General features: G+C 37.8%; 1 protein-coding gene across 2 annotated transcripts; it reads right to left on the bottom strand.

Annotated features, from left to right (window-relative positions):
- Positions 1-324: 324 nt before the first annotated feature.
- pi15 (peptidase inhibitor 15) lies at positions 325-25494 on the bottom strand. Of its 2 annotated transcripts, none has more exons than XM_008108604.3 (6): positions 25239-25494; positions 24436-24716; positions 8405-8523; positions 7455-7587; positions 7221-7336; positions 325-5063 (listed from the first exon to the last, which is right to left on the bottom strand). In XM_008108604.3, exons 2-6 carry the CDS (start codon positions 24706-24708, stop codon positions 4928-4930), a joined length of 777 nt encoding a protein of 258 aa, XP_008106811.2. In that variant the 5' UTR covers positions 24709-24716; positions 25239-25494; the 3' UTR covers positions 325-4927. The 2 variants fall into 2 exon arrangements, with proteins under 2 accessions (XP_008106811.2, XP_008106810.2); XM_008108603.3 differs by having other exon boundaries at positions 24436-24762; positions 25239-25489.
- Positions 25495-27020: the final 1526 nt, after the last annotated feature.

Genomic DNA, 27020 nt, shown 5'->3' on the forward strand with positions numbered 1-27020 from the left:
AGTACATTTTCATACATCATTAGTTATTTATAAAGTACATTTTTCTTAATTAAAAACACGTAACAAAATTTGGTGTGGTTTTCGGGGAGCTAGAATGGATTAATGGCATTTCAATGGGAAATTTGCTTTGAGACAAGAGCGATTTGAGTTTAGAACCTGGTCACAGAACGAATTAAACTCTGAAGTCAAGGTATCACTGTACACATTTCGAACAGTATATTTGTGATGTGCATTCCCAGAATGGTATATCCATGCTCATAGTTTTTTATATATAGTTTTGCCCAAATTTACAAGAGTGGAGGAAGGAAAATGAAACCAATAAAGTAGTGATCATTTTAATTTTTATTTAAATGCATAAGTCTTATAGAATCACTCAAAATGATCTCTGCACTGATATAGTTTCACAAGCTCAAGTATAGAAAGGTTTTATGCAAATTTAATACAATTTTAATATCACTGTAACATGGAAAAATAAGTTTAATGTTTGCAGCACCCATGTTGAACAATGAAAAATGTTCTCTGGTAATCTTATTATGAAGGAACTGTTAAAATAAAGTTAACAGATATATGAAACAAGACATTTTTGTTCTATAAATAAAGAAGAAATACTATGAAGCATACAATCTGTTTGAAAATCACTTTCTTACAATGTTATAACCCGTGTTTAGGCAGAACATTAAATCAGAGTTACAAAATCTTTTGCCCTCCAAATTTTAATGGATCAATTAGTTCAATAACACTTTTATATTAATAAGAATGCTTGTGAGAGTTGTCAACTAGTTCTGACACTAAAGCCAACCTATGCAAAAATCCTGTAATAATGAAAATGAGAAAATAGCAAAAACAGCAATCCCACTGGATCAATTTAAGGACATCTTGTTAAGATTTCTCAGACGTCATGATATCCCCACTATATGAATCTGCCCATTCTTACCTTTGGATAACATTCTTTGGCCCCTTCTACACTGCCATATAAAATTCAGATTATCTGCTTTGAACTGGATTATATGGCAGTGTAGACAGAGAAAAAATGTTCACACTGTTTAGTGGTCAGACCAGTTAAGACACTACACAAGGAATAACATTTAAAAACCATTGACATACCCCAACAGAAATATGACAGGAGTGATGCCTAGAGATTTCCAGGTCAACTGAAAGCAAATAAACAACAATGTTATCTGCATTTTACTCTGAATTATAAGAATTATTAAAGTGTTACTGTCATCTGTAGTCTGTCCATCAATAGGATCTGAGACATGGCTAAATCTTGAAATGTTTGGACAAGTCTGCAGCAGAACACTTATGACACAAAAGATGGCAGCCACCATTGACTGTTAAGTACTACAGGAGTTTGGGTAAAGAGGAGAATGTCTGATGATGATGATGATGATGATAGCAAGATTACCATATAGTCACATAATCCAAGTATGTACCTAAGGCCTTCCTGCTATTGGTTGGACCTTGCTGGCTGATTAAAAAGAAGCTGCTCACATGAAATAGCTTATGTCATACGTGTTTCCTACTCCTTCTGATCAACAGTGTATTTATTCTGGTTAATCTCAAACTTCATTAAAAGGAATATTAAAAAGTTGTTACTGTTTTCAATTGCACCAGAGTTTTATTAGCACCTTTGTTGTTCACTAGCTGGCAGTCCACAGTCTGAGCACAAAGGGAAGAGAGGTCTTCAGCCCAAAGTGGTGGGATGCGGCAGCCCTCTCTGCTTGGGCCATGGGCTGCCATTGTATTGTATACTATGATGACACCTGTGCACCTGTTTGCTGATGGAGGCATCACTGCATGTAATGTTAAAAACAAGATTCCAAAAAAAGCAACTTATTCATAGCAATGTAAGAGAAGAGTTAGCAATAACAATGTATATGTTTATGCATTCAATATCGATCTGTTTCATAATTCTTCAAGCTACAGTACAGAATCATGTATTTACAATTACTAGATCTCTTTAGAAAGCATACTGGTGCTTCTGCCAGTTACTATGCTTTTAATGTAATGACTTTTTCTTTAAAAAAGCATATTAAAATATATAAGAGCTGCTGTGTGCTCGTCATTCCTATCAGCATCCATAGACATGACAACATGTAAAATTAGCTTATTTCATCACTAGCTTATATCACGAAGTCAGTATTTATTCATTCCTTTATATCCCACTTTTCTCCTAAAATGGGATTCAACACGAAGTAGGGTTGCCAGATGGAAAACTGGAGAGGTTTACTCTACCTTTAATGGTTGTTTAAATGCAAGAATTTCAGGCGTTGTTGATTGTCATGCAACCAGCTAACAAGCAATACCTGGTATCAATTCCCATTTTTATAAAACACTTAAAGGTACAAAGTCCCTCCCTAATTTAAATATGGCATCTCTAGCACTAGGTCAGTCTGAGGGAAAATTTATATTTTGGTTTGGATGTGAGTTCTGTCAACATGCTGAATATGTTGTTAATTAGTCATGAAATACATTTAGTTGATGACTCTGAAGCACAGATATGAGTGTAGAAATAAGGCACACAAGAGTAAGTGTTTCCTCTAAGGAGTGTGGGGGTATATTTGCCATGTTGAGAGTGAGAGACAGGACCACTTTAACCAAGAAAGACCTTTTTGAAAAAAGAGGCAAAAGAACTGTTTTTTAAAAAGCCTGCCTTAGACTTTAAAAAACAAGTCACTTTGCGGTGTTAATGAAAGGCCCATCCAGGGTCTGAAACAGCCCAGGGAGGATGAGAAACATGGCAAAATGCCCTCTAGCCCTCAATTGGGATGCACCTCTCCAAAGCCCCCTGGGGCCACTGCAGCCCCTAGTCTCCCACAGAGTCCTACTCCAGGGAGGGGATTGTACTTGGTTGTTCAAGGACAATACTAAGCATGTGAAATGTTTTCACTTAACATCACAGGAGCAAGCCCTCTGGCAAAATATGCAACAAGTGAAAAAAAAAAGATCCACCCAGTTTCAAACTGTTATGTAGACCAATCACAAAATTCACAAGATTTGTTTTTTTTCTTTTAAGTGAATGCATGTGTCGTTTTTATTATTTTCTTACTGAATCCTCAAGTTGCAATGACTCTCAAAGTCCTTTACATTATATTTGCATCAGGAAAATCAGAACGAGGGGAAACATGACTTCCTCAGTATTGTTGGACTATAGCTCCTATAAATTCTTAGCCAGCTTAATCCAGCCACCTCAATTGCGGATGAAGAAAAGGCAGTCAAACACCACACAATGGGGACACACATATTATCTTCCTGATGAAAATACTAGGGAGGTGAGCCCTGCTCCCAGTCCCATTCTGAGAATTAGGTATGTTATGGGCTCTGTTCACAAATTACAATATTGTCATTATTGGCAGTCGGGTGCTCTGATAGCAAGCAAGAGACATCAAATCCGAAAAATATAGGTGACACATAATTTCTATGTTCCCTGAAAGAACCTAAGAGCCCCATCTAATGCTACTGAGAAAGCCCTGGGACCTGCCTTATTCTGGCAGCAAAGAGCACCATTTCAGGAGGGCAAATAGTCCACAACACAGCACCTTGGATTATATAGCCCCAGGTAATACCAACAGCAGAGAGGGGACAAGGTGTGTCAAAAAGAACACAGCCAGGTAGCTCTGCTTCTCTCTTGTTGTATCTAGGATATTTTTTAGCAATAGCAGCAGAAGCAGCAGCTGTAATCATCTGTTTTTGTCATCAGAGATACAGCCAATCTCCAGAATTGTACATATATGTGCAAGGGAAAATACAAACATGGACTTTGGTTCCCTTACACTCAAGATTCTAGAACAAGAAATATCTATAATTTTTTTCTACTTGTAAATATCTGAGGAGCAATGGCTATTTCTGAAGATATTTTGAAGAATTCTGAAGATATCTTACAGAAAAGTTATCTATGGGCCCTTCCAGACAGGGTCCAAAATGCGGGCCCTGTCAGACTTTTACCAGAGGCGTCCAAACAGCACCTCAGGTAAAAGAGAATTAATTATCTTTACCTGCTTTTTTCTAGATTGATACTCCATTAGACCTGGGCCTTCTTGAAAGGCCCAAGTCTAACAGGGTATGGGATATGGGGCCTGTGGGGACTCACCCACAGGTAGTCTTGCGACTACTCAGGGGTCAGTCCCCACTTCCCATCTCACGTCTTCAGGGCCCATGAGCCCAGAGAAGTGAGAAGTCACCACTGCCTCCCCCAACCCCCCTCACCCAAAGCCCTTAAAATAAAGTAAAACTTACCAGGCTGCCATTAAGTCTCTCCAGCAGCTCTCCTGGTACATAGAAATGACATGCCAGGAGATGGGGGGAAATTGCTTCCTCCCCGCATCTCTTGGTGCATCATTTCTACATGCCAGGAGACCTGCTGGAGAGGAGTAATGGCAGCCTGATAAGTATTATTTTAAGAGCTTTGGAGGGTGGGTTTGGGGTGGCCCCATGCTCTCCTGGTAGTTACCAGAAGAGCAGGGGACCCCCCCCCCCCCCCGCCAAGTAAAGCCTGGGTTTTTGCAAAGGGCATGGGGACCTAAATCCCTTACGAAACGGGTTTCTTAAACCCACTTCATCGTGGGTTTAAGCCTATCTAGAAGCGCTCTATATAAATTCTTTTAATAGAATATCATTTTGCATTAATTCTGCGGTATAATGAGTAAAGAAAAATAGCCCAGAGATAATACTGTTCTGCAGAGCCAGATCTGGCACCTTTTTCTCATGTTACATATAGTTACATGGTATTCATTTAATTCCTGACCCTGTTGAACTGAAGTGCTTGAAGCCGAGACAATCTATTCAAACAATTACACAATGCACACTGAAATAATTACAATATACATAAATATATACATACATACAATATGTGCAAATTTCAATATACAAAATACTGTTACATACTCATGTCAAATGATATGAGCAGTTATTAAAATGTTGCACAACTTTACTTAAACCAATATAAATGATTTGATGTCACTCCCGGAAAGCATAGATTGTTAGTGCAAGAACCTCCATAACTGGGGGGACAAGCAGAACATGGCACTCCTACTTTATATGGTGCTTCTCCGATCCAGTTTCCCCTGAGGAGAAGAAAAATCATATTGATTCGTTAGTGCATAGCAGGAAGAAAAAAAAGAGTGCTATCTAGTTGATCTGACCAAGCCTTGATTTTTCCATTGGTTATGTGCAGGCCTGATGTTTTCCTACGATTTGCCACAAAATACACAACTTGGGTTTATGTGGACATATGTGGGTTTTGGATATTTACTAGCTACTTCACAATGTTCCAAAGCACACTCCAAAATGCAATCCATTGCCATTTGTTGATCATGGAAAGGTGACTAGGCAGCACCCATCCCAGCACTGAAGTCAGGAAGAAAGAAATAAGTTTCCTCTCCAAGAATATTGTGCTCTGTGCTGTTATATAGGGTTATAGCCACTGGATATTTTAGCAGCTATGCTTGTGAATGTACAGTTGAAGTTTATGGGCAAATGTTTGAGAAATCTGACACAAAAGGAGGAAGAGGAGGTAGAAGAGGAGACTGTCCACTGGTGACAGAAACTCCTATGGTGATTTTCATATATTCCATAACTCTTACTTTTTCCTGTGCCTGGAAGATTCATAACAAATTAAATTCAGAAAAATGCATTTTAAATTATTAATATAACCATAATAAATGCTACTGAAAAACATCTTGATATCTATTCTTTAATAGTCAAATGTAGATCCTTGAGCCATGCTGATATCCTGAATTACAGCCATCAGAATTAAGAGCTGAATCTGCATTCATGATTACTATGTAGCTACAATTGTGGCACTATTACCATAATTGTATCAGCACTCCCTCCAAGAACATATTTTACCAGGCATCCCCCATTAATAAACAAGGGGTCCCATTCTGCTGGCAATCAGGACATAGATGCATAACATTTTCATCCTCCTTCTGGTAACCAGCAAGACTTTAATCAGAAATAGAATCCTATCCCTACACATTTGGTTTTTTGCGACTTTTCTGGCTGGTGGGAGAGGGGAAGAAATATCATCAGCCCAATTTCCGATGGAAAAGGCTCCTTTCTCTCTGCGTAGCTGATGCGCAATAAAGTAGGTTTGACGGTGGGATCTGACCACAAGATACAATTTAGTTAAACAACTAAAATTATTACATAATTAAACAGCACATACTTCTAAGTACAGTAGAGTCTCACTTATCCAACATAAATGGGCCGGCAGAATGTTGGATAAGCAAATATGTTGGATAATAAGGAGGGATTAAGGAAAAGCCTATTAAACATCAAATTAAGTTATGATTTCACAAATTAAGCACCAAAACATCATGTTATACAACAAATTTGACAGAAAAAGTAGTTCAATACGCAGTAATGCTATGTAGTAATTACTGTATTTACAAATTTAGCACCAAAATATCATGATGTATTGAAAACATTGACTACAAAAATGCATTGGATAATCCAGAACATTGGATAAGTGAGACTCTACTGTACCAGAATTCTGGCTTTTGTGATAATTATTTACCCCATCCCAATTCTATAGACTTGAGAAATATATGCAAACTGTCAAGAGGAAAACATCAACACCTAAATGCAATGCAATCACAGGAGAGTGAAAATACACACTTGTGCTGCAATACAATTTTGTGCAAGCAGTTATGCAAAGAATTTGTAAAACTAGTTTAGCAAAAAAGTTGTGATTCCAGCTGCACAGATCACTACATGAGTGATTGTGCAGTCTGTATTGAATATCACCTTACATTAGTTAAAATACACAACTGTTAGCATGACAGACCTTGCACTACTGCAGGACTTAGGAACATGTAGCTCTCCAGATATTGTTGGGCTCACATCTCAACATCCTTCCATATATATTTGCTGGTACTTTTAAATGCACATAGTGTTAAAAAAATGCATTCAGATGGGGAATATTGCAGGCCCTGAGATTTCAGGGCAAAATCCTAAAACTTAGGAACATCCCCTTGTGATGTAAAAGGAGATGGGCAGGCCCTGGTGACATTCCAAGAGTAATATTATAAAGAGTAGTATCTGGTGAAGCCATTTCCCCTATTACATTATAATTAACCATAATTAAAACTCCTAAGCCTAATGAATTAAGAGATGCACAAAGACAGCAAGAACTAAAATGTATTAACCTCAGCACAGGCAGATGGAATGTGTGCTGACTCAACATGTGAAATCAGGTGAATAGAAACAGAACTACTTACTTTGGTGCATAGTTGCATACCAAGTAAACAGCTCGCCGCCAAACTGAGCCCCAGACATTCATGTTGTGGCATGTCTGGATTGCACAGCCAATTCGATTGGAAGTAGCCCAAACCATCTAGAGAAACAGTAATACTCTTTTATTAAAAACCATATTGGAAAAACAATACTGTTTAGCCCAGGAGGTCTGGGATTTAAGTGAAAACATGACACAGGAGAAACTGAAGTCTTATTACCTGGGTATAATGTGTGCACATTGGCCCATAACATCTTAATGGACACCTCGGATTACAATCTTGGGGATATGGAAAGGCATAGTCTTTCACTTCATCATACCATGGCTTCACGAGCTGGAGAATGGATCGATACCTAGGCATATAATCAAAAATGTGGGAGATCCTCAATATTATTGATGTACAAATCATATATAGATTAACCCGTCATTATTTTTTCTATGTAAGCATAAACTAAACTATGAACACAAGAGAACATTTAATCAAAAAAGTGACTGGCACTACAATTTCAATGATCATGGTGGCTTCAAAATCAGAGCTCCTTTTTCATTAACTGACCTAACACTACCAGAAATGAAATGGACTAGTAGTAATGCTTTGGGTTCACTATCTTCAGTGTTAAGAGGTTTTTTTAAAGGGGAGGGAGAGAAAGAGAGAGGGAGATTATCTGGTGCATAAGTATCATTAGCTACTTATTTCAAAGTAGCAATACAATAAAATGTAAAGTCACGTCAAAAGAAATTATTTTTCCTTTATACATATACAACAAGAATTTGCTTGAAAAATATTCAACTGATCGTTAAATAATAAATTTATCAAGTACTTGAAATAATCATGAGCAAAAACTGTCACCACTTGGAACTTCTTCAATGTGAAAATGCAGAAAATGCCACTTTGTGTACAGAAGGCATCATTTTCTGTGAAGAAAATAAAATTTCTGTACAGAAAACAACCGAAAATGAAGTTTCCTGTGCAGAAAATTGTTTTATACCACAAAAATAAAATTGTAATCTTCCAAAATAGTGGTTTTCATTTATTTCCCCACAGCAAGAAAATGTGTTAACATGTGCTCGTGAAAATGAATTATATGTGTGTGTGTGTGTGTGTATAATTACATCCTAAGTGTGCTCAGAGTTCATTAAATGGAAATGTCTTGCAAGTTAACAGCCTACCTTCCAGTGCGTACAGATAGATTTTGTCCAAGGAATCTCAGTAAGTATGAAGGGCCATGGTCCCAAATGCAGGTAGCAGCCCATGCTTCTGCTGACTTAGCTAAATTTTCATCCCACACCTGGCAAAATACAAATTCTTAGTTCTATTAAACACAAAGAAGGGAGGAGTTCAAACATATGAGTCATACTGGAGAAACATGAGAAAGAAACAATAGTCTTATCTTGTATTATTATTTTTAGATTAGTTATATAAATTTTATATCTATAGTATTATTGATTTGTATTTTGAATACGATGTTGAATGGCATCAAATGGCTGCTGTATGTGAGTCGCTCTGAGTCCCTCAACGAGGGAGAGAGGGCAGGATATAAAAGAAAGTAAATAAAGAGTTGGCAGCAGCTGAACATAGTGAGACAAAGCTTTCCCTCCTTGTACAACCCAACTTGCTCTGTATTTCTTATCCCCAGCCTGATCAATAAACCAAACTTCAAGGTGAATCAACTAATTGAAGTTGCAATCCTAAACAAGTAACTAGAAATCAAATTCCAGTTGAGTTACTTCTGAAAAAACATAACCAAATTGTGATGTCAGAGTATTTACTGCATATGCCACTAACTCACTCTCCAAACTATAGTATCGCACAATCATGGGCAAACTTCAGCCCTTCAGGTGTTTTGGACTTCAACTCCCACAATTCCTAACAGTTGGTATAGCATCAGAAGAGCTCTATGAAATAGCTTCAGCTAAGGACATTATGATATCTGTATACAGGGAACAGGGCTTGTTTGTTTCCCTCAGCAAAGTTTATTCACTTGTTTCCCACATCAAAAAGTGATCCCATGTCAAAACCTTTCTATATTGCATTATATAAGCTTTGAAATCATAATATGGGAATTCTTCCAATAAAAATAAAATTTATTGTATTTATGCCATGGTGTACTGCTGCATGAAGGACTTTGGTATATACTCTGTGATGAGGGAAATATTCTTACAAGTGTAGAAATTCTGAAATGATAGTTCTAAAAAAGGCATGCTTTTTATGGCTTATACCATTTAAAGTCATTTAGCTTTTAAGTATTTTGATGAGGGGAAACAAACAACCCTTGTGCCCTTGTATACATACATCATGATGTGACAGAGTTTAATTCTGTGAGTATTTGTGAAAATGCTGGAATTAAATTTTCAATGGGAAAAAGGATGGGGTTTTTTGTACCCTGTCTTGTTGAAGTCTTCAACTATTTCAGATTAGATTATTTATTTCTGCAAAACCAACACATTTGAACAGAAAATCAGCATTTTTCCTATGAATCCAGTTTTTGTGAACAAGTCACTTACTGCAAAAAGGCCCACCATAAAGCTACAAAAACATTCATCACTTTTGCAATTCTATAAAACTATTCCTATTCTAGAGTGTTCCCCTGAATTAGTCGCATTTGTGTTGGGAATGATTTTTTAAATACAAGTTTTCCACGAATATTAAATCTGCATGTGGTACATCTTCATTCAATTAAATTCAGTTGTTTGAGAACTGGAAAGACTTGTTCGTGCCAAAATCCTTCAAAAGAGGTCATTCATTTTCTTCTCCTTTTTAATATTTCAGGAAGTCCTTTGTAATAAAAAAGAGATCGTTTCCAGTCTTTATTTGTCATTCAGACTCTTCTCTGATGTCCAGTTCTTTTTGGCTTGGTGTTTTAAAACATATTCAGTAATCATTTTGGCTCCATCTAATCATCAGCTGTTACACAGGAACTCACCATGTATCTCAGAGAGAAGTGGGAAAAACTGAACATAGGGTCTCTTAATGCTACACAAATATAGTGCTATGACTCTGCTTTAACTAACATGGAAAAAGTTCTATGGAATCCTAGGATTAGAAGTGAAGGATGGGGCATTTGGAATGTTTTGCCAGGCAACTCACCAAACGGTAAACACTAGAACTCCACTAGATGTTGCCATGACAGTTACAGAGGAAACTGTATAGTTTGAAATGGCCTTTAGAAATATAAACTGGGTCTACACTGACATATAACGTAGTTTGGAATTGTGTTGCATGATCTTTTGAACCCGCATAATGCAGTTCAACTGCCATATGATGCAGTTCCAATTTGTATTATATGGCAATGTACATCCAGCCATAGAGTGAAATGTTCTATAGTTTCTAAGCTTAACTCATTAAACAGACCTGGAGGAGTTTCCACAAGTATAGCTAAACTTTAAAAAAAAAAACAGATGTATGTCTTGCACATTAAATAAATTTGATGTATATGCATATTCTATTCAAGGTTCATTTTGAACGTGCCTTTTCTTTTGGCAAATCTGGCTAAAATGAAAGTGAAATAAAGAAAAGAATGTCAGTTTGACCTAGTTATGTTTCTTGGCTGGTCTTGCTCTGTTGGAGCAATTTCTGATGTTACATTTTTCCTTCTCAAACATAAGAAAACCTTGTACCATTAAATCAAATAGCCTATCATTAGCATTTTGATACAGTGGCCAACCAGATAATCCTGGGAAGCCCCAACACTTGGAAGGAACAAATTACAACAACTATAATATTTCCCTCTATACAATGTTTCTCTATAATCTCTCTCTAAACCTATGGTTTTTTTCCTCTCTCTTAATGATAATGTAGCAGTTTAATGTAACTGCATGTCCACTTTTCCACAGATGAAAACCAAACGGGTATGCAACATGACAATAAGGTCAAGACAGCAAAAGAATATAAGAAAGAACATACCAAATAGAAGCTGCAACATTTTGCTTTTTCCTGAGTCTACTGGGAACAGCTAAACTTCTCTTCTCCCTGCTGTTGAGTTAACTGAGTGAAAACTACTTTTGCACTATGAACTCATCATGCAGTAATCGAAATAAGTTGGGGAGAAAGGGGGAAAGTGGAAGGAGAGAGAGACTGTGACACTTTCAAAGCAACTGAAAAGTGGGACAAATAATGGGCACATTTGGCCCTTCAAGACTTTGTTGAAGCCCCTAGGTCCACCACATATTCTCCCAAGACAATCTTTTTGGATTAAATGAATTATCTGGAAAAAATATGGGTGATGGTTAGCACAGGGTGGCTCAAAAACAAAATTGGGGATCCATGCAAGCAATGAACTACATTTCCCCCACTTCTGTTAAAATACAGCAAATGTGTTTATTTTGAAGCTTCTACAAGGCCTTCTTCCACATATTAGATTCCACTGCAGGAAAAGAACGTTCTTTGTACTTGACACTAGACTTCTCTCAAATAGTTATTTTACCAAAGAAAAAAATGAAACTTTGTCTATGTTTAGAAGTGAATTGGACCATGATCAAATTCCATTTTAAGACAGGCATCAAGTAATGTCTTCCTAAGTACCCGTGAGCATCAGATTCTATCCTCTAGGAGTAGTCTGTCAGATGCCACTGCTCTCATCCAGCATTTGTTACTTGAACTGATTGTTCTACTATTCAAGCTAGGCCAACAAACAGAGAGATATCACGAACAGTGGCATTGATATCTGACAATGTATCTCTGATGAATGACACCTATTAATATTTATTAGCAGGAACATATATAATAAGCTTATGAAATAGGTTAGGTTAAGAGAAAATGACTACTAAAGCAAGGCCACCTTATGAAGTTTTAAAATTAGGTCTACCCAAGTCAATGCTACCTAGTAATATATCTATACTACCCACTACTGTTTATGGACTGTCCTGTTACAAAGATGTACAGTAAGTCCCTCACTGGATTCCAGTCATCACTTTCAATGTTAGAATGGTCTCAGATCTATAAAAAGCAGACGTGATGGGGGAAAAAACCTTCCTAACATTTGAGCAAATGTCTGTATATCATCTGTATCCTATAATTCCAAAATTCTAAAGTTGCATGTTTTCAATCAGTTCCTGGCTAGTGTCCTACATGTGTTTGCCACTGAAACAAAGAAAGATAAAAAAGGGAAAAGGGAAAAAACAGAACTATGGGAAGCAACCCTGATATTGGGAATTCACCTAGAACTGGACTGGGGTCCATAAAAGGGCCATGGATATACAGGAAAGACTGTGCGCTCATCAAATATTGATTTATTTATGTTCTCCACTGCAGATCCTTCTCATTAAAAGACAAGTCACTTTCTACCCTAATCATACTTTTTTTTCTCTTGATCTCTCTCATCATTTCACTAGAGACATAGAATCTGAGAGTTGGAAAGGACCATTTGCCCCTTAGGTTCAGCAGCCTGCTGAATTCAGGATATCTAGCAAACACAGCAGATAGTTGTCCATCCTTTTTAAAAAGACATCCAGAGAAAGAGATCCCATTGTCTCTCTAGGCAACTGGTTCCATCACCAAGCTTTTCTCACAATTAGAGCAGCAAACTGCCACTATACCACCCAAAATCAGGAAACATGAAGTTGGTTTGATTCCATAAGACCTTCTCAACTCTTTAAATATTTTGGATTAGTGAAAAGGATGGAAAATGTTACCATCTGTCTACAAGTATCTGTTTACCCACATGTTGGTTAGAAAGCTAATTGTCTACCCACATGTTGGTTAGGAAGCTCATTTTCAGTTAGATGGTTTTCAACTGTGTGGCTGTTGAAAACCATCTAATTGAAAACAAGCTTCCTGATCAAATATGAGTCAGGAATCTACCATAATTGGGGAAGGCACAGTATATTCAATGATATGCAATAATTCTAGATTCATACAAGTGGATTTCATTATTTTCAATATTTTCAGCATTTAATTGAGGGACATTTGTCTGACAGTAAACAGATTCCTCTTGTTCAAAAAGGAACCTGTGCAATCTGTTCCATTAAATCTATAGAAAATATAGACTGCTGGCACTATACCACATCTTTGTCCATTTTCATTAGTATAGGTAATGTATGTCTCTCCAGATTTTATTGGTCTATAACTTCCATCATACTTACCCAATATTTTACCTTTGCCTGATTTATACTAGGTTACATTCTACTGAGATACTGGGGTACCTGAACCATCACACATTGCTCTACCAAAACAGTATTTTAAAATACTCACTACCCAGGGGCCAGTCCCCACAGCCCTCACAGTTTTTCAGGCTCCATCATACCACCCAATCCCCCCCCAAAAAACTCTTAAAAATAAAAAAAACCTTACCATTATGCAGCTCTGGCAGGCCTCCTGGTGCATAGAAATGACATGCCAGCAGGCAGGCGGGCCAGGAGCATTATCCCACCCCCCTCCCCGGCATATCATTTCTACATGCCTGGAGGCCTGTTAGAGAATAATGGTGGCCCAATAAGGATTTTTTTTTTTACTTTTAAGGTTTGGGGGGGGGGGGGGGTTGGGTGTATGGGTACCTTCCCAGTAGTTACTAGGAGAGCATCTAGACACACAGCCCCAGAAAACCTGAGTTTCCGGAGGGGGTGTAGGGACAAAACCCACGTCAAAGTGGGTTTTTTAAATCTGCTTTGTTGTAAGCTTTTTCCCAGTGTGGAAGCACCCTGAGTCAGCTCAATTTTTATGCTTTTATTTAACTTTAATTATCATAGCTGCATCTCATGGTATTCTATGGTTTATAGTTAGTGAAACCTAGTAACTTTCTGGCTCATAATCCTAAATGCTCCTTCCAAAACTGCAAATCCCAGGATTCCACAGAATGTTACCCTGGCAGTTAAAATGGAATGATAGAGCTGTAACAGTTTAGTGTGATAAGAATTGAACTCTTACCAAGCAGTGAGATGATTTCAAGTCTAAACCTGAACCCCTTCCAAATGTTGCTGAGAAAAAAGACATTGAAATACTCAAACCTGTAGTCATTTTTACTTCTGCTCCTGACTAAACAATGCCTTTTGTTGCTGCTTTTATTGATTATAAGTGTTTAACCCTGCTTTTTTAAAAGCTTAGTCTTAAATGGTGTGAGCCAGTTTGAGTGCTCCAAAGCACAATAAAATAAAATAAATAATCAAAAATTCCAATGCTTCAAAAGTGATTAAATTACATTTTCTTCTAGCAGCCATGTCAGGAAGAGAAAAATATATCATGAGTTGAGAGTTTAGACTGTTTAGAAAGTCAGCTTTAGTTCCAAGACAGGATCTTGATTTGTATCCAACTATTAAGTCACAAATGTTCATGCTGGATTGTTTAGCTCTAAAATGATTAGCAAGCTTATGGAACACTACAGCATCTGCTTCTGATGTCAATGGAACAATAATGCAATGTGAAAAAACATGTTTAATTGACATAATAAGACTTAGGACTGAACAATTGGTTCCACTGAAGTCAATGGGAATCAAAATTACTCCTCCTAGTTCTATTGACAGATGTGGTCATTAAATTGGAAAAGTACCATTTCCCCATATTAATCCCTACAAAAGTGTGTGTGAATTCTCCACTATCTGCCATCCAACACAGCATCCAAGTGGTCTGTTTCAAGGCTGATTCTCTTGGATATTAGACCAAGGCTGGACAACTGCAACAATTCCAAGAACAATTTTTGTCCCACGTCCTTCCTATTATTGGTCATACCCACTTTTGTAGGGATTAATATGTGTACTTTGCAGCTATTTTACACAGCTATGCACCAATCTACAAGAATGGCTAAGGGGCCACATATATCATACTTTTAACAATGGTCATGCCTATGAACATTCAAGATCCACTTTATACATCCTATTTGATAGCATCCAATGAAATGGATAGCCCATTTCGTATTGCATCACCCTGTGGTCCTTAAGATGCCATACTAGACTTCCAAGTAACAACAAGCCCTGGAGCTTGTTGTATCACTTACAGAAATATGGGCCAACCTTCACCACCAAAGAAAAGATTTGGTGGTACTGAACAGAAATGCAACAAATAATTCCAAAAATTATGAAATACTAAAATTTCAATTTAATTTCATCCTCTTTTCACATTCTGAATTTCAAAGTAAGCAGTGATGCTTTTGATGTGAAATGGTCTGGAAATATTATTTTTTTACTCTTAACTATCAAATCCCCCAGCTAACATTTCCAGGGTTCATGCTACCTGGAAGATTCTGGGTACTGGACTACAAAACGTAATTTTATCAAGCTCTGGTCAATGTACACATAAGGAATTATAAGAAGAAGGAGACCAGTTGACACTGGAGTGCCATCTCCATCAACTAAAGGAAAATGCCATTAATTTAATTATATATTACCCAAAGTTCTTGACTATGAGATTCAATTATTACAGGCATTAAGCAATTAATGTTACCTTTGGGTGTAACATTTTGAACCATCTTCATAGTGCAGTGGTTCTCACCCTGTGGGTCCCCAGGTGTTTTGGCCTACAACTCCAAGGAATTCCAGCCAGTTTACCAGCTGTTACGATTTCTGGGAGTTGGAAAGCCAAAACATCTGGGGACCCACAGGTTGAGAACCACTGTAATAGTGGATATGGGCTCTACCATCAACCATATATGTTAACATAACTGCCAAACATTGCCAGGTCTTGAGTGGTATTAAAAGAGTTATTTTATGTTTTAGTAGTTACCCCCTGGATGGTTTTACTTTATTCTGGCAATTCAATTTATGACAACTGAAGAAAACCAGTGAAAAAAGAGAAACAGAAGAGAAGGGAACTGGGACATTTTAAAAGCAGGGGAGAAGGTGGGATGGCAGAGCAGAACTGTTGGAGGGCAAACCGGCCCATTATACAGTGACCCAGCTGCAGTGATCTGGAGTCATGACCCTTGGATAATCCTGGAAGTATTTGTTGTAAACTTTGGGATGTGATTCTACCACTTGGTGCAAGGTGAGGACAGATCTCTTAGCTTGGTTCCCGCCTCCTTGATCTGGTCATGTAAGTGTGATTTATTGTTATAATTGTATTATTTTACTTGTTTAATAATGTTTATTATGTTGTTATGTAATGTTTGTGTTTGCTTTTATGACTGCAAACTGCCCTGAGTCCCATCCGGGAGATAGGGCGGTATATAAATAAAGTTTTTTTATTATTATTATTATTATTATTATTATTATTATTATTATTATTAGCTAAAATATTGGAAGGCAGGCCATCTTCTGAATAATTTACTTCCAAACTCATTTCTTATAGCAGTGGTATGTATCGGTTTTGAATACCAAATCAAATCTTAGGGAATCCTAAAACTGCAGCCAGTTCCAGTTCACATCATTCAATCAATTTTCTATTCAAAATCAACTACGGCCCCTTCCAGGCAGCTGTATAAAATCTACATTAAACTAGATTATATGGCAGTGTGGACTCAAATAAGATATTGTGGATTATCTGCCTTTATATTCTGGGTTATATGACTGTATGGGAGGGCCTAATGTTGCCTATACGAGTCTTGGGGAAAAAAACAAATGTTTCCCATTTATTCCTAGAAAATAATGGGAAATGTGGGTTGTGTATTTTACAATAAATGCTACACAACTGGGGATGGATTTAAGCAGGTTATTTATTTATTTATTTTAAAAAACCTGACAAAATTACAATCATGACAAAGAGAAGCTGCTATCATCCTCATTCCCCTTTTTCATGCTGACAGACTAGCTTCTTATGCTTTGGTTATCAATATGTAGCCATTCAAGATGTGTTGCTGACTTTGATATAAACAGTATTCTTTCATAGTAAGACAATGGCCCTTTCAGAAATAGATGAATTCTTTACTCAGTAGGTAACAGAATTTCTGCTTATCCAGCCTATTTGCAACATTAAAATGCATTCAGTGGAAGCTGAAATGAAATGAAATGTTATATTGTAGTGCTGCTGTAGAACATAGTAATTCATCTCCAGAGAGCTAGAATTGAAAGGCTCACATTACTGGCAGGTGCTCCAGAGTGTGCATTGGCTTCTTGCAACATTCCAGGAAGAACTTAAGATGCTGGTCATAACCAATAATACTCTAAAGAAATTAAGTGCCATATATCTTAGATGTTAATGCCTTCATCATGGAGAAATCAATCCACTTCAGGAATAGGTCAATTTCACATTTTAGGTCTAGTCTATCTGATGTTTGTGAAATGTGAGAAATGTCCTAAACTTAACCTTTTTTTCCCTTCAAATTATACACATACTGTTTTATAGTTGCTTCTAATATGCTGCTTGGTAAACAGAATTTGAGATGAGACTTGCATTACAAAATAATAATGTTCTGATCCACATTATTAACATGTGAAATATGAACAGAGTCCATTTATTATAAAATGAGGACCTACTATCCCACTCATAATAATCTCTAAGATTAAATAGGAATCTTATTAACTAACTACTCTTATCTACTCCTGTATAAGTCTAGAAATTATAGTCAAAAAGTCAACCCCAAAAAACTAGATCGATGTATTCATGGGTCACTGAGAGTACTGCATATTAACTCTTAAAACAAAAAGCATCCCCTTCTCTGAGTAGAGTGGCAAAAGGCAAGAGCTCAGTCTATCCTAGGAGATCCTTAAAAAAGCACTGATTCCCTCTATTCTCTCTGCTGTGGTGCCATTTCTGGCCCTTTTGAATGACTGGGTGGGGAAATGTCAGCAGTGGCCAGGGCAGCATAGCTCTCTGAGGCAGCATTGGTGTGTTCCCCTCCATAGAATGGCCCTCGACTTATTCTCAGGCATATCAAAATCCATAACTTTGGCCCCCAAACCTGCCCTCAACTTATACATGGGGTTAACTTATACACAAAACATCCAGGCATGCCCTGGGCAACGTCCTTGCAGAATAAAAGTATTGTATACATCAAGTGGCAGAGCTAATGAGAGAATTCTGGGAGCTATAATTCAAAAAATCAAAATTTCCAAGCTCTGGAACAGTGGTTCCCAACCTTTGGTTCTCCAGGTGTTTTGGACTTCAACTCCCAGAAATCCCAGCCAATTTCTTTTCTTTTTCTCATATCAGGAGTGACTTGAGAAATTGCAAGTCGCTTCTGGTGTGAGAGAATTGGCCATCTGCAAGGACGTTGCCCAGGGGATGCCCGGATGTTTGGATGTTTTTACCATCCTTATGGGAGGCTTCTCTCATCTCCCCGTATGGAGCTGGAGCTGATAGAGGGAGCTCATCCACGCTCTCCCTGGGCTGGATTCAAACTGGCAACCTTCAGGTCAGCAACCCAGCATTCAAGTCATCAGTCCTGCCAGCATAAGGGTTTAACCATCTATTAGGAACTGTGGGAACTGAAGTTCCAAACATCTGGAGGACCAAAGCTTGGGAACCATTGCTTGGGAACAATAAGATTTAATTATGGCAATGGAAAGCGGAAGCAAAGAGGGCAGCAGGTGCTGTGATGACTGGTGGGTGACAGCAAATGCCATCCCTGTCAGTAAATTAAGATGCCATGCTAATTCACAGTGTTCCTTTCTGACAGAGATGACTTTCACTGCCACCCTCCAGCCTCACTGCACCACAATTGAAAAAGGACTCACACCAATGAGACTTTGCCCAACAATCATTACCAACAGGATTCCACACATTTTCACTAGCTGATACTCACATTTGTGAAATACATTTCCGAGCTGCAGAGGAGGGCTTAAAAGCACCCTCTTTAAATATTTAAAGGCTAAGATGTTTCAAGACAGATTTCTCTTCCTCCGGGGCACAACTCAGGTTACTGAATTCATTTTACCAAGTCAGGAATTGACTTTCCATCCCTCCCAGACTATGAAAAGCAAGAGCAACAAAACAAGTAGTGCTGGAACTTTCATTGATCTCTGTACACTAGCAGGTTTTATTTTATTTTTAGCATTTCTGTGTTGGGTCCTAGAAGTGACTCTTCGAAGCTGTCTACTCCCGAAATAGAAGATTACATTCTGCTACTGCTTAGGATATAGTTGTATCAGCAGAATATGCACAGAATTGCTTTAACTTTCATTATTAAATTGGTACCATTATCCCTCATGAAAAGTAATCTGTCTCAAAATATACTGGATCTGAATAAACATTTAAGCCCCCACTTCTTCATGAAATTTCTCTCAATTCCTGCATTTGTTTGTTTTCTTTGTTCTTAATATCAATAAACTAAGTAATTTTCCAAAACAGTCTCGAATCTTTTTATATGGCCTAAAACAGAGGTGAACAACACGTGATCCAAGAGCTTCTGGCATCTCTTCCAATAATTTCAAAGAGTTTTTTGGCCTAATTTTGAAGGCCTCCTGGAAGCCATGATTTAGACTAACAATTTCATTTGCCTCTGTATATAATATACACACAAGCAAGCAGCACAAGTTATGGGAGATATCTAGGTGCTATGATTCCCTTCAGCTCCTTCATCAGGAAACAATACTCAGCCTATTACTTGTAAAGATAGTATCTGCTCACCCTGCATACAAATCCACAGCAAAAATTCAATTTCTATTCTGCTTTTGATTTAACTGATTTCCATGGAAAATTCATCTGTGTTTTTGAATGCCATCCAACTCCATTTTTTGCTGTTACTCCTTTAGTACTGTCATATGGTTGCTGGAGTTAATATTCCCAAATTTTTGTTTAGCAGGGCATGATTTGCTTACAGATACTTTGCATTACAGGTTTTGTAATCCTAATGCTGGCTCAGTGCAAAAGACTGAAAGGTCATGGTAATGCTGACACTGTGACACAAATATGACAGTGAAACTGTCATGAAATGTCACCATACTGATTCAAACAAATGCTGTGCTTCAAAGAACTGCTGCTTCTATTTGAATATAATAATCTGGCAATGATGGAAATAAAATAGTTGAAAGTATTGTTTTGCATGACTCAAAGGAAAAATGGAACGGATACATTATTAGAATGCCTTACTGGCTACTTGTTACTTTTCCTCCATTCTCCATTACTGATTTTAATGCTTTGGTTAGTGCTCAAATGTGCCAGAAAACCCTTCTTTCTAATGCCAGAGCTAAGAATTTATTCTAGCATTCTGAAAAAGCATTTCCTCCAACACCTAGTATTCATATACAAAAGAAGCCTAGCTCTGAAATGAGAGTTTCCAGAGTTTAATAAGATATTACTGAAGCAGATTACTGGAGCTAATGCCAATGAGCCTTTGGCTGAAGTTAAGCACTGAAAATTATTCCTTAATTATTCTGGTAGTGACAGGCTAGCCCTATGATTATGTGGAATGAGATGGATGCCTCAGGCATTATATTTGGAGTGTCATGAAATGGGAGCTAATTATATGTCCTTTTTGTACGTCACTTACTAGAGATACAGAGATGTGCTTGGAGCATTTTTCATCTCAAGTGCCCAGATATTTGTTTAACTTGGATACAGTACTTGGTTTTATTTACTGGGGATGCTTGTTGCTCCATTTACCCCAGGCAGCAAAATGTCTTGGTTCAGTCTCAGTCAGTGAGAATCTGCATTTATTGCATTTTTATTGCAATTTATTGCATTTTTAAATGGGGGGTGTGACTTCAGCACATATTCATTTTGTATTTCTGAATATCCATGCAGAGAGTATATATGTGTTCTATATTGCTTATGGAAAAAACTTTCATAAACCTTTGTATCCCAGGTGCCAAAGAAGCTTTGGGGGTGTCGAGAAACTCATTTTTAGGTCCTAGTCCCTTAAAATAACTGATGTAGTTCTGATGTAGTTATTTCAATACCTCTGATACATATTCTACCACTGGCAGCTGGTGGCTTCTGTGTTAGTGGAACAGTGAATCAATTCTCATTTTAGTCTAAAGTAATCTTAAAGAACTAATCTAAACCTACTTTGGCAATACAGTTCAGAACCTTGGATAGATCATTCAAAGTCTGCATGAAATCCTAGATTCATTGACACACTGACAGGAAAGGCACTAGCCACCATTTCCATCTATTTCAGTGGTTCTCAACCTATGGGCCCCCAGGTGTTTTTGGCCCACAACTCCCAGAAATCCCAGCCAGTTTACCAGCTGTTAGGATTTCTGGGAGTTGAAGGCCAAAACATCTGGGGACCCACAGGTTGAGAAACACTGATCTACTTGAAGGAAGGAAAAGTGGCAATCTCATAATAATTTCTTATGGAGCTCTGTTGTTTGAACTTCCACTGGTACATACTACTAATAGTATAATAAAAAGGTTAAATTCCAAATGATATAGTAATTCTGCACCTAAAGTTAGTAAAGGTATTTTTTTGAAACACAACTCCCAGATATTTCAACCAGTATGTCCTCTGGGTGTTGTAATTCATAAAAAATTACTTTCCAAGTTCTTCCATCATATAGTCCACACTTTTCTGTATCTGGACCAATGTTGTAATACTATTTATCTCAGAAAACAGTGTGTTTATAAGAATTGGAATTATGCCTTCACAAAGCCAAAGAACCTATGTGGAAAGTCATGACCCACATAATCTTACCCTTCTACTTGAGCCATGTCTTCATGTGAAGATGGTTTCATGTAAGTACATCCACTGTGATGTAAGATCTTCTCAAACATCCCAGCGGGAAACAGTGCTATGAAGTATGGTGGCTGTAGGGATGTGACACCCAAATGCATTCCTTGATTGCACACTTATTTATGGGGCCATCTGAGTCCCCCTTCCCACCACCATATAATTCCTTAAGGAAAGAAGATGCGTAGTATTTTGACTCCTCAACAGGAAGTAAAACTCAAAATCTGTTCATGGACATGATTCTTTGCACCGATACATGCAGTGAGTAAAACAGCAATAATTAACATTGGGCCCTTCCATACAGCTGTATAAAATCCATATTTTACTGGAATATATGACAGTATGGACTCAGATAACTTAGTTCAAAGCAGATATTGTGGATTATCTGCCTTGATATTCTGGGTTATATGGCTGTATGGAAGGGCCCACAGCTGCATTTAAGCAAGACATATAAACATATTTCTTGAATATACATTGATCCTTCATGCTTTTCTTACGGTAGATTTTAGTTCAGATTGTTGGATGGGTAGTAAAGGTTCATCTCACCCACATCTAGAAAGTAGCAAGCTTTATCAAGCTCAACTTGGCACATGTTCTCATTTGACAGTGTAATCTTCATTCTGTCTTGTTTCTGTGAGTTTAGAAGTGTTTTTACACATGCATTTACCAAAGATACAATTGTTAAGTGACATTCCAGTGAAAAAAGCATTTTGATTCATTTTTTAAATGAATGCATTTTGCATCATTTCAAAAGTATCAACCAACCCCCTTTTAAGTTTACCTGAATTGTATCACAAATATGGAAAGAGTAGAAAATTCAAAATCAAACTTAGGTCTTAAAAGTCTGAAAATGTTATTCATAAACTTATTTCAAGCCCATTCCACATTTCATTTTGTTTTGAAACAGCCGAACAGATCAGTTACCATGAGGCTTTCCAAGCCCTTAAAATCCACAAAGTTAATATTTGGCTGTATTCCAAGAATACCTCCATTTACAAGCCCTCTGAAAGAATAGTTCTAGCATTATGTATTTGGTTTCAAATGTCTGGCACTAAATGTTTGAACACATATTTCATACTCATCTGAAAAAAAATATCTGGAATCCATTCTTAGAAAGCCTTGACTAAACATTTAGGCTACTGAGATATCTGGAAATCTTTCCTCCTCTTTCCTGTTCTCCCCTCTCTTTGTGTCCTCCTCCCAGTTTTTAAACATCTGCAACACTGATGTCTCTTTTCATGTTACTCTGGGGGAAATCATAATTGAAGATCAATGACCTGCATGGATAGTACCATTAAATGAATTTGTATTTGCTGGTAATAGAGACCATGTTGTTGCAAAGGATGGGGGGAAACTGTTATCAAAAATATAGCATTCTCTGCACTGTTAATTTTCTAATATCACTTAAACCTGGGGAGTTCATGTGGCTTACTACTGTGACCTTCACTGGAATGGCCAAGTACCATGGGTATGAGAGTATAACATGTGATCCATCCATCTCATGTTTCCCAGATTTGGATACTGATGGTTTGGTGATGAGATGCAGCCAGAAAGAAACAGCAGCTGGTTTCCCCAATGCAATACTCAAAAAGGGGAGAGGCAGGAAAAGAAAAAAATAGCATCAACACAGAAGCTCCTCTATGAGCTGAAAGTTATCACCCCCAAGGTGCTCTTTCTTCCCTGTGTTCAAGGGGGAGGGGAAACAAATTTGTCCCATGTGTGTTTGCAAGGAGGATTCATACTGAATGCCAGATGTTCCAGTACTGCTCTTCCTTAATCTCTTCTCTCCCTTTTTGTCTTGAATCTATTTCTACCAGTTTTAACTAGAGCTCTTTGGAACAAATGGACCCACAAATATATCGCAAAAGCAACTGCCCGTAGATGTCAAAGTACAGCTGGGTATCAATATAAGCAAATAATTTCTGTTTAAAGAGAATTTATGAAATTGTCTGCTTTTGTGAGAATGTATAAATACAGCACTCATAAAACAATGTTACCATGATGATACTATTGTTTTCTGGAACAACCATTCCATAAACACATATCAAAAAGCTATTCTTATTGGGTTCAGTGAAGACACCTTTCCCCCATGATAACTTTTCCAGGAGTAAATTTCCTACTTAGGGTTAGATCAGTAGTTCTCAGCCTGTGGGTCCCCAGGTGTTTTGGCCTACAACTCCCAGCCAGTTTACCAGCTGTTAGGATTTCTGGGAGTTGAAAGCCAAAACCACAAAATGAGTCTTAGTTTCACTACAGTATTTATTATTTCTGCTGTGTGCCTTCATTTCTAACTTATGACAACCTGATGGTTGTCCTATCAGAGGGTTTTCTGGGACTGAGAATGTGTGACTCACCCAGATCACACACTGGATTTCCATAGCCACATGGATAATCGAACGCTGGTCCCCATAGTTATAGTCCAGTGCACAAACTACTACACCACATTGCCTCTCTACAGAAATTATAACTTATGCCGTATTCATTATAGAGTTTGCCTTCATTCAGACTAAGCAGGGCTGCTTATGCGAGAGCACAAATGTCTATATCATGCTGGTAGCATTGGAGTTACTCAGCACATGCAAATCAGTACAATGGTTGCAAAAGCCATTGGCCTTGATAAATTCAAAATTAAAAAAAGCAATGGCACCATGTGGTAATATGAAACCTGAGTTTTTGAAGTCCTAAAGTTCAGAAAAGAAGTGCAGGACTAAATTAATGTCTACTCACCATATATTCCATGTTAGATGCAGGCGGGAAGACTTTGCCTCGCACTTGATTATGATAATCCAGAATGGCAATCATGTCATTCTGTGAAATGTATCGTTTGCTTCTGGTTTTGGGGAGGCTTGCCGAATCCAGCTGAGTATTCAAAGCCCCTTCAGCATTGGTAGAATCATTGGCTGACCAATATACGTCAGTGGAATTGGGTAAAACTACTGCACTTGTGTCACAGACAATGGAAATTAAAAGGGCACTGCCAATGGTTGTGATTACTATCATTTTGGGGCCTATGGAAAGACAGAATACTACTTTAAGCCAGAAAGTTTAGAAGATCTGTGAAAAATGAAAAAAAAAGTTAAGAGCATCAGTTGGGATGAATATTTTCTTCATGACCTCTACTGCTCACACAAGTTGATTCATGCAAGAAACAAAATTCAAAATATGTTTCCAGACAATCAAATAAATAAAGCAATCAAATTGCTGTATCTTGTATCACCTAGCAACAGTACATACACAATTGCTCTCTGACATGCAACTGAATTTATTCATGCAGCCCCTCTTAATGCAACTGAAGAGGCTGCAAAGAGCACCTAATATCCTGACTATTAAAAAGATAGCATCTATGCTGGTCATTAATGAATAAATTCTGCCCTCATTCTAACTTAGTATACATTCAAAAGCATATCAGCACACAAGAAACATGGAAAGATATAGAAAGAGAGTTATTTCACTAGTACAGTTTAAAATGAGCCCAGCAAAATGTGTATTAATAAAAATGCATGCAAAGCAAACTGAGCTCAATGGCTTACCTCTTTGCAGAACCAAAAAGCCTAGAGTATTGTTCTTCCAAGTTAAACAGCTCTTTTCTGTGTGCTAGTGCGAACCCTTGGAAAGAGGAGTGTGTCTTATTACAACCCCTCAAAGGAAGGGAGGGAAAAACAGAGAGAGAGAGATTTGAAAAAAAAAACTTCAGCAGGCTTCCTAGCTGCTGACTACAGGAGCTGCTAACAGCTTTTATATGTTACAGTAAGCTACAAAGGGTAACTCTTTCCAAAACTCCTTTGCACAGCTTAAATGAAAGGGGGTGGGGTTTTTCACAGAAAACACAGTGATTGGGTGCCATCAGTTTCTTACTGTACTAGTGATATTTTTTCACACCCCCTTCTCCCAGACTCTGAAGATGTAAGAAGACAAGCCTTCCTTTTCCCAGTTTTCTGTTTTTAATAGTTGATATTCAGTTTGGTGCTTCTGTGCTAATAATAATAATGTACGTAAGGATAACAAACACACATACATATTCAGCAGATATCTTTACACAGTGAGATTGCAGGATATGCAACCAGTAGCTTGTAAAGCAAAAGAGAGCCATCTCATAGATCAGTCACTACAGACTGAAGCCAACATTTGAGGCACTGCCACAAATAGTTTATTTGCATTCATGCAACTCTGAGACAGGAATAAATAAACTAGTAAGTCGGGTAAAAGGTTTATCACCTGAATGCCTGTCTGCAGAAAGTTACAGAAGCAACTTAGAAGCGAAAAAGGGGGTCAGGGATACATCTGGTTCCCATTTAGCTGAATAGAGTTGGAATTATTTAAGCAGAGAATAGTTCAGGCACTTATACAGCAAAAACGGAGAGCATAACACCAGGTCTATGAAGAATGCAGCAGCAGCAGTAAGGGCCGCCAATGACCCAGAGCCAACAATCCCATATTATGGGGTTACAGATTGGAGCGCCGTCAATATTAGGCCAAAGCAGTGCCAAGTCTGGGAGGCCTGAGGAAATCTTCAAAAGCAGGCCCCTCAAACATTCAATAAAATATTTTGTGATGTCAGTGGAATGAGACTGACTATTCACAGGACAAACCATCTGCAGCAAGAGGGAGGAAAGTCCAGCATACAAACAAAATCTCCTACTCTTTGCAAAGGCATTGGTCTAACACAAAGTTCCATTAGTTGCCAATATGGAAAGATGGTGCCGTGGTTAAGGTAATAGTCTGACCCAAGTCATTTTGCTGCCTGAAATCTAATGGTATCACCCACATAAGTCACAGTGTGTGGTTAGTATCCAATGTTGGTCAATTTATTTATGGCAGAAAAACCCTACATGTAACCCTTCATCTTCAAGCCAGGACAGAAACAATAACAAGAAATAGCTAAACTATTTGGTGCCCATTCAGGAGTCTCCAAAATCTGCCTCCTGACTCTACTTAATGATAGGGTCAGACTGACTGAAAGCAATGGCATTCAAATGCTATTTAGTATTTATTTTAAGATACGCAAGAGGTTTTAAGAGGACATTCAACATTTTAGGCTACAAAAAGTGTAATGGCATAATTAGATGTGAAACATGGCTTTAGAAAATACTGGGGGAGGGATGAAAACTATGTTCCTTGGTCAGAAAAAGGAAACATGCTCTGTTTGACCAATTCCTGTTTCAGAAGGCTATCATCTATACAAACGTAGGTCTGGGCCTGCCAGAAAACTGTTGCTTTAGACAGTTGATCTTCCAGTGATGAGATGACATGAAAGTCTCCTAGTGTTGTAAGGAAACAATCTACATTGATCAGCCTCTTGGGGTAATAACTGG

The sequence above is a fragment of the Anolis carolinensis genome, chromosome 4 (assembly GCF_035594765.1).
Source record: "Anolis carolinensis isolate JA03-04 chromosome 4, rAnoCar3.1.pri, whole genome shotgun sequence".
In the NCBI taxonomy this organism is placed as follows: domain Eukaryota; kingdom Metazoa; phylum Chordata; class Lepidosauria; order Squamata; family Dactyloidae; genus Anolis; species Anolis carolinensis.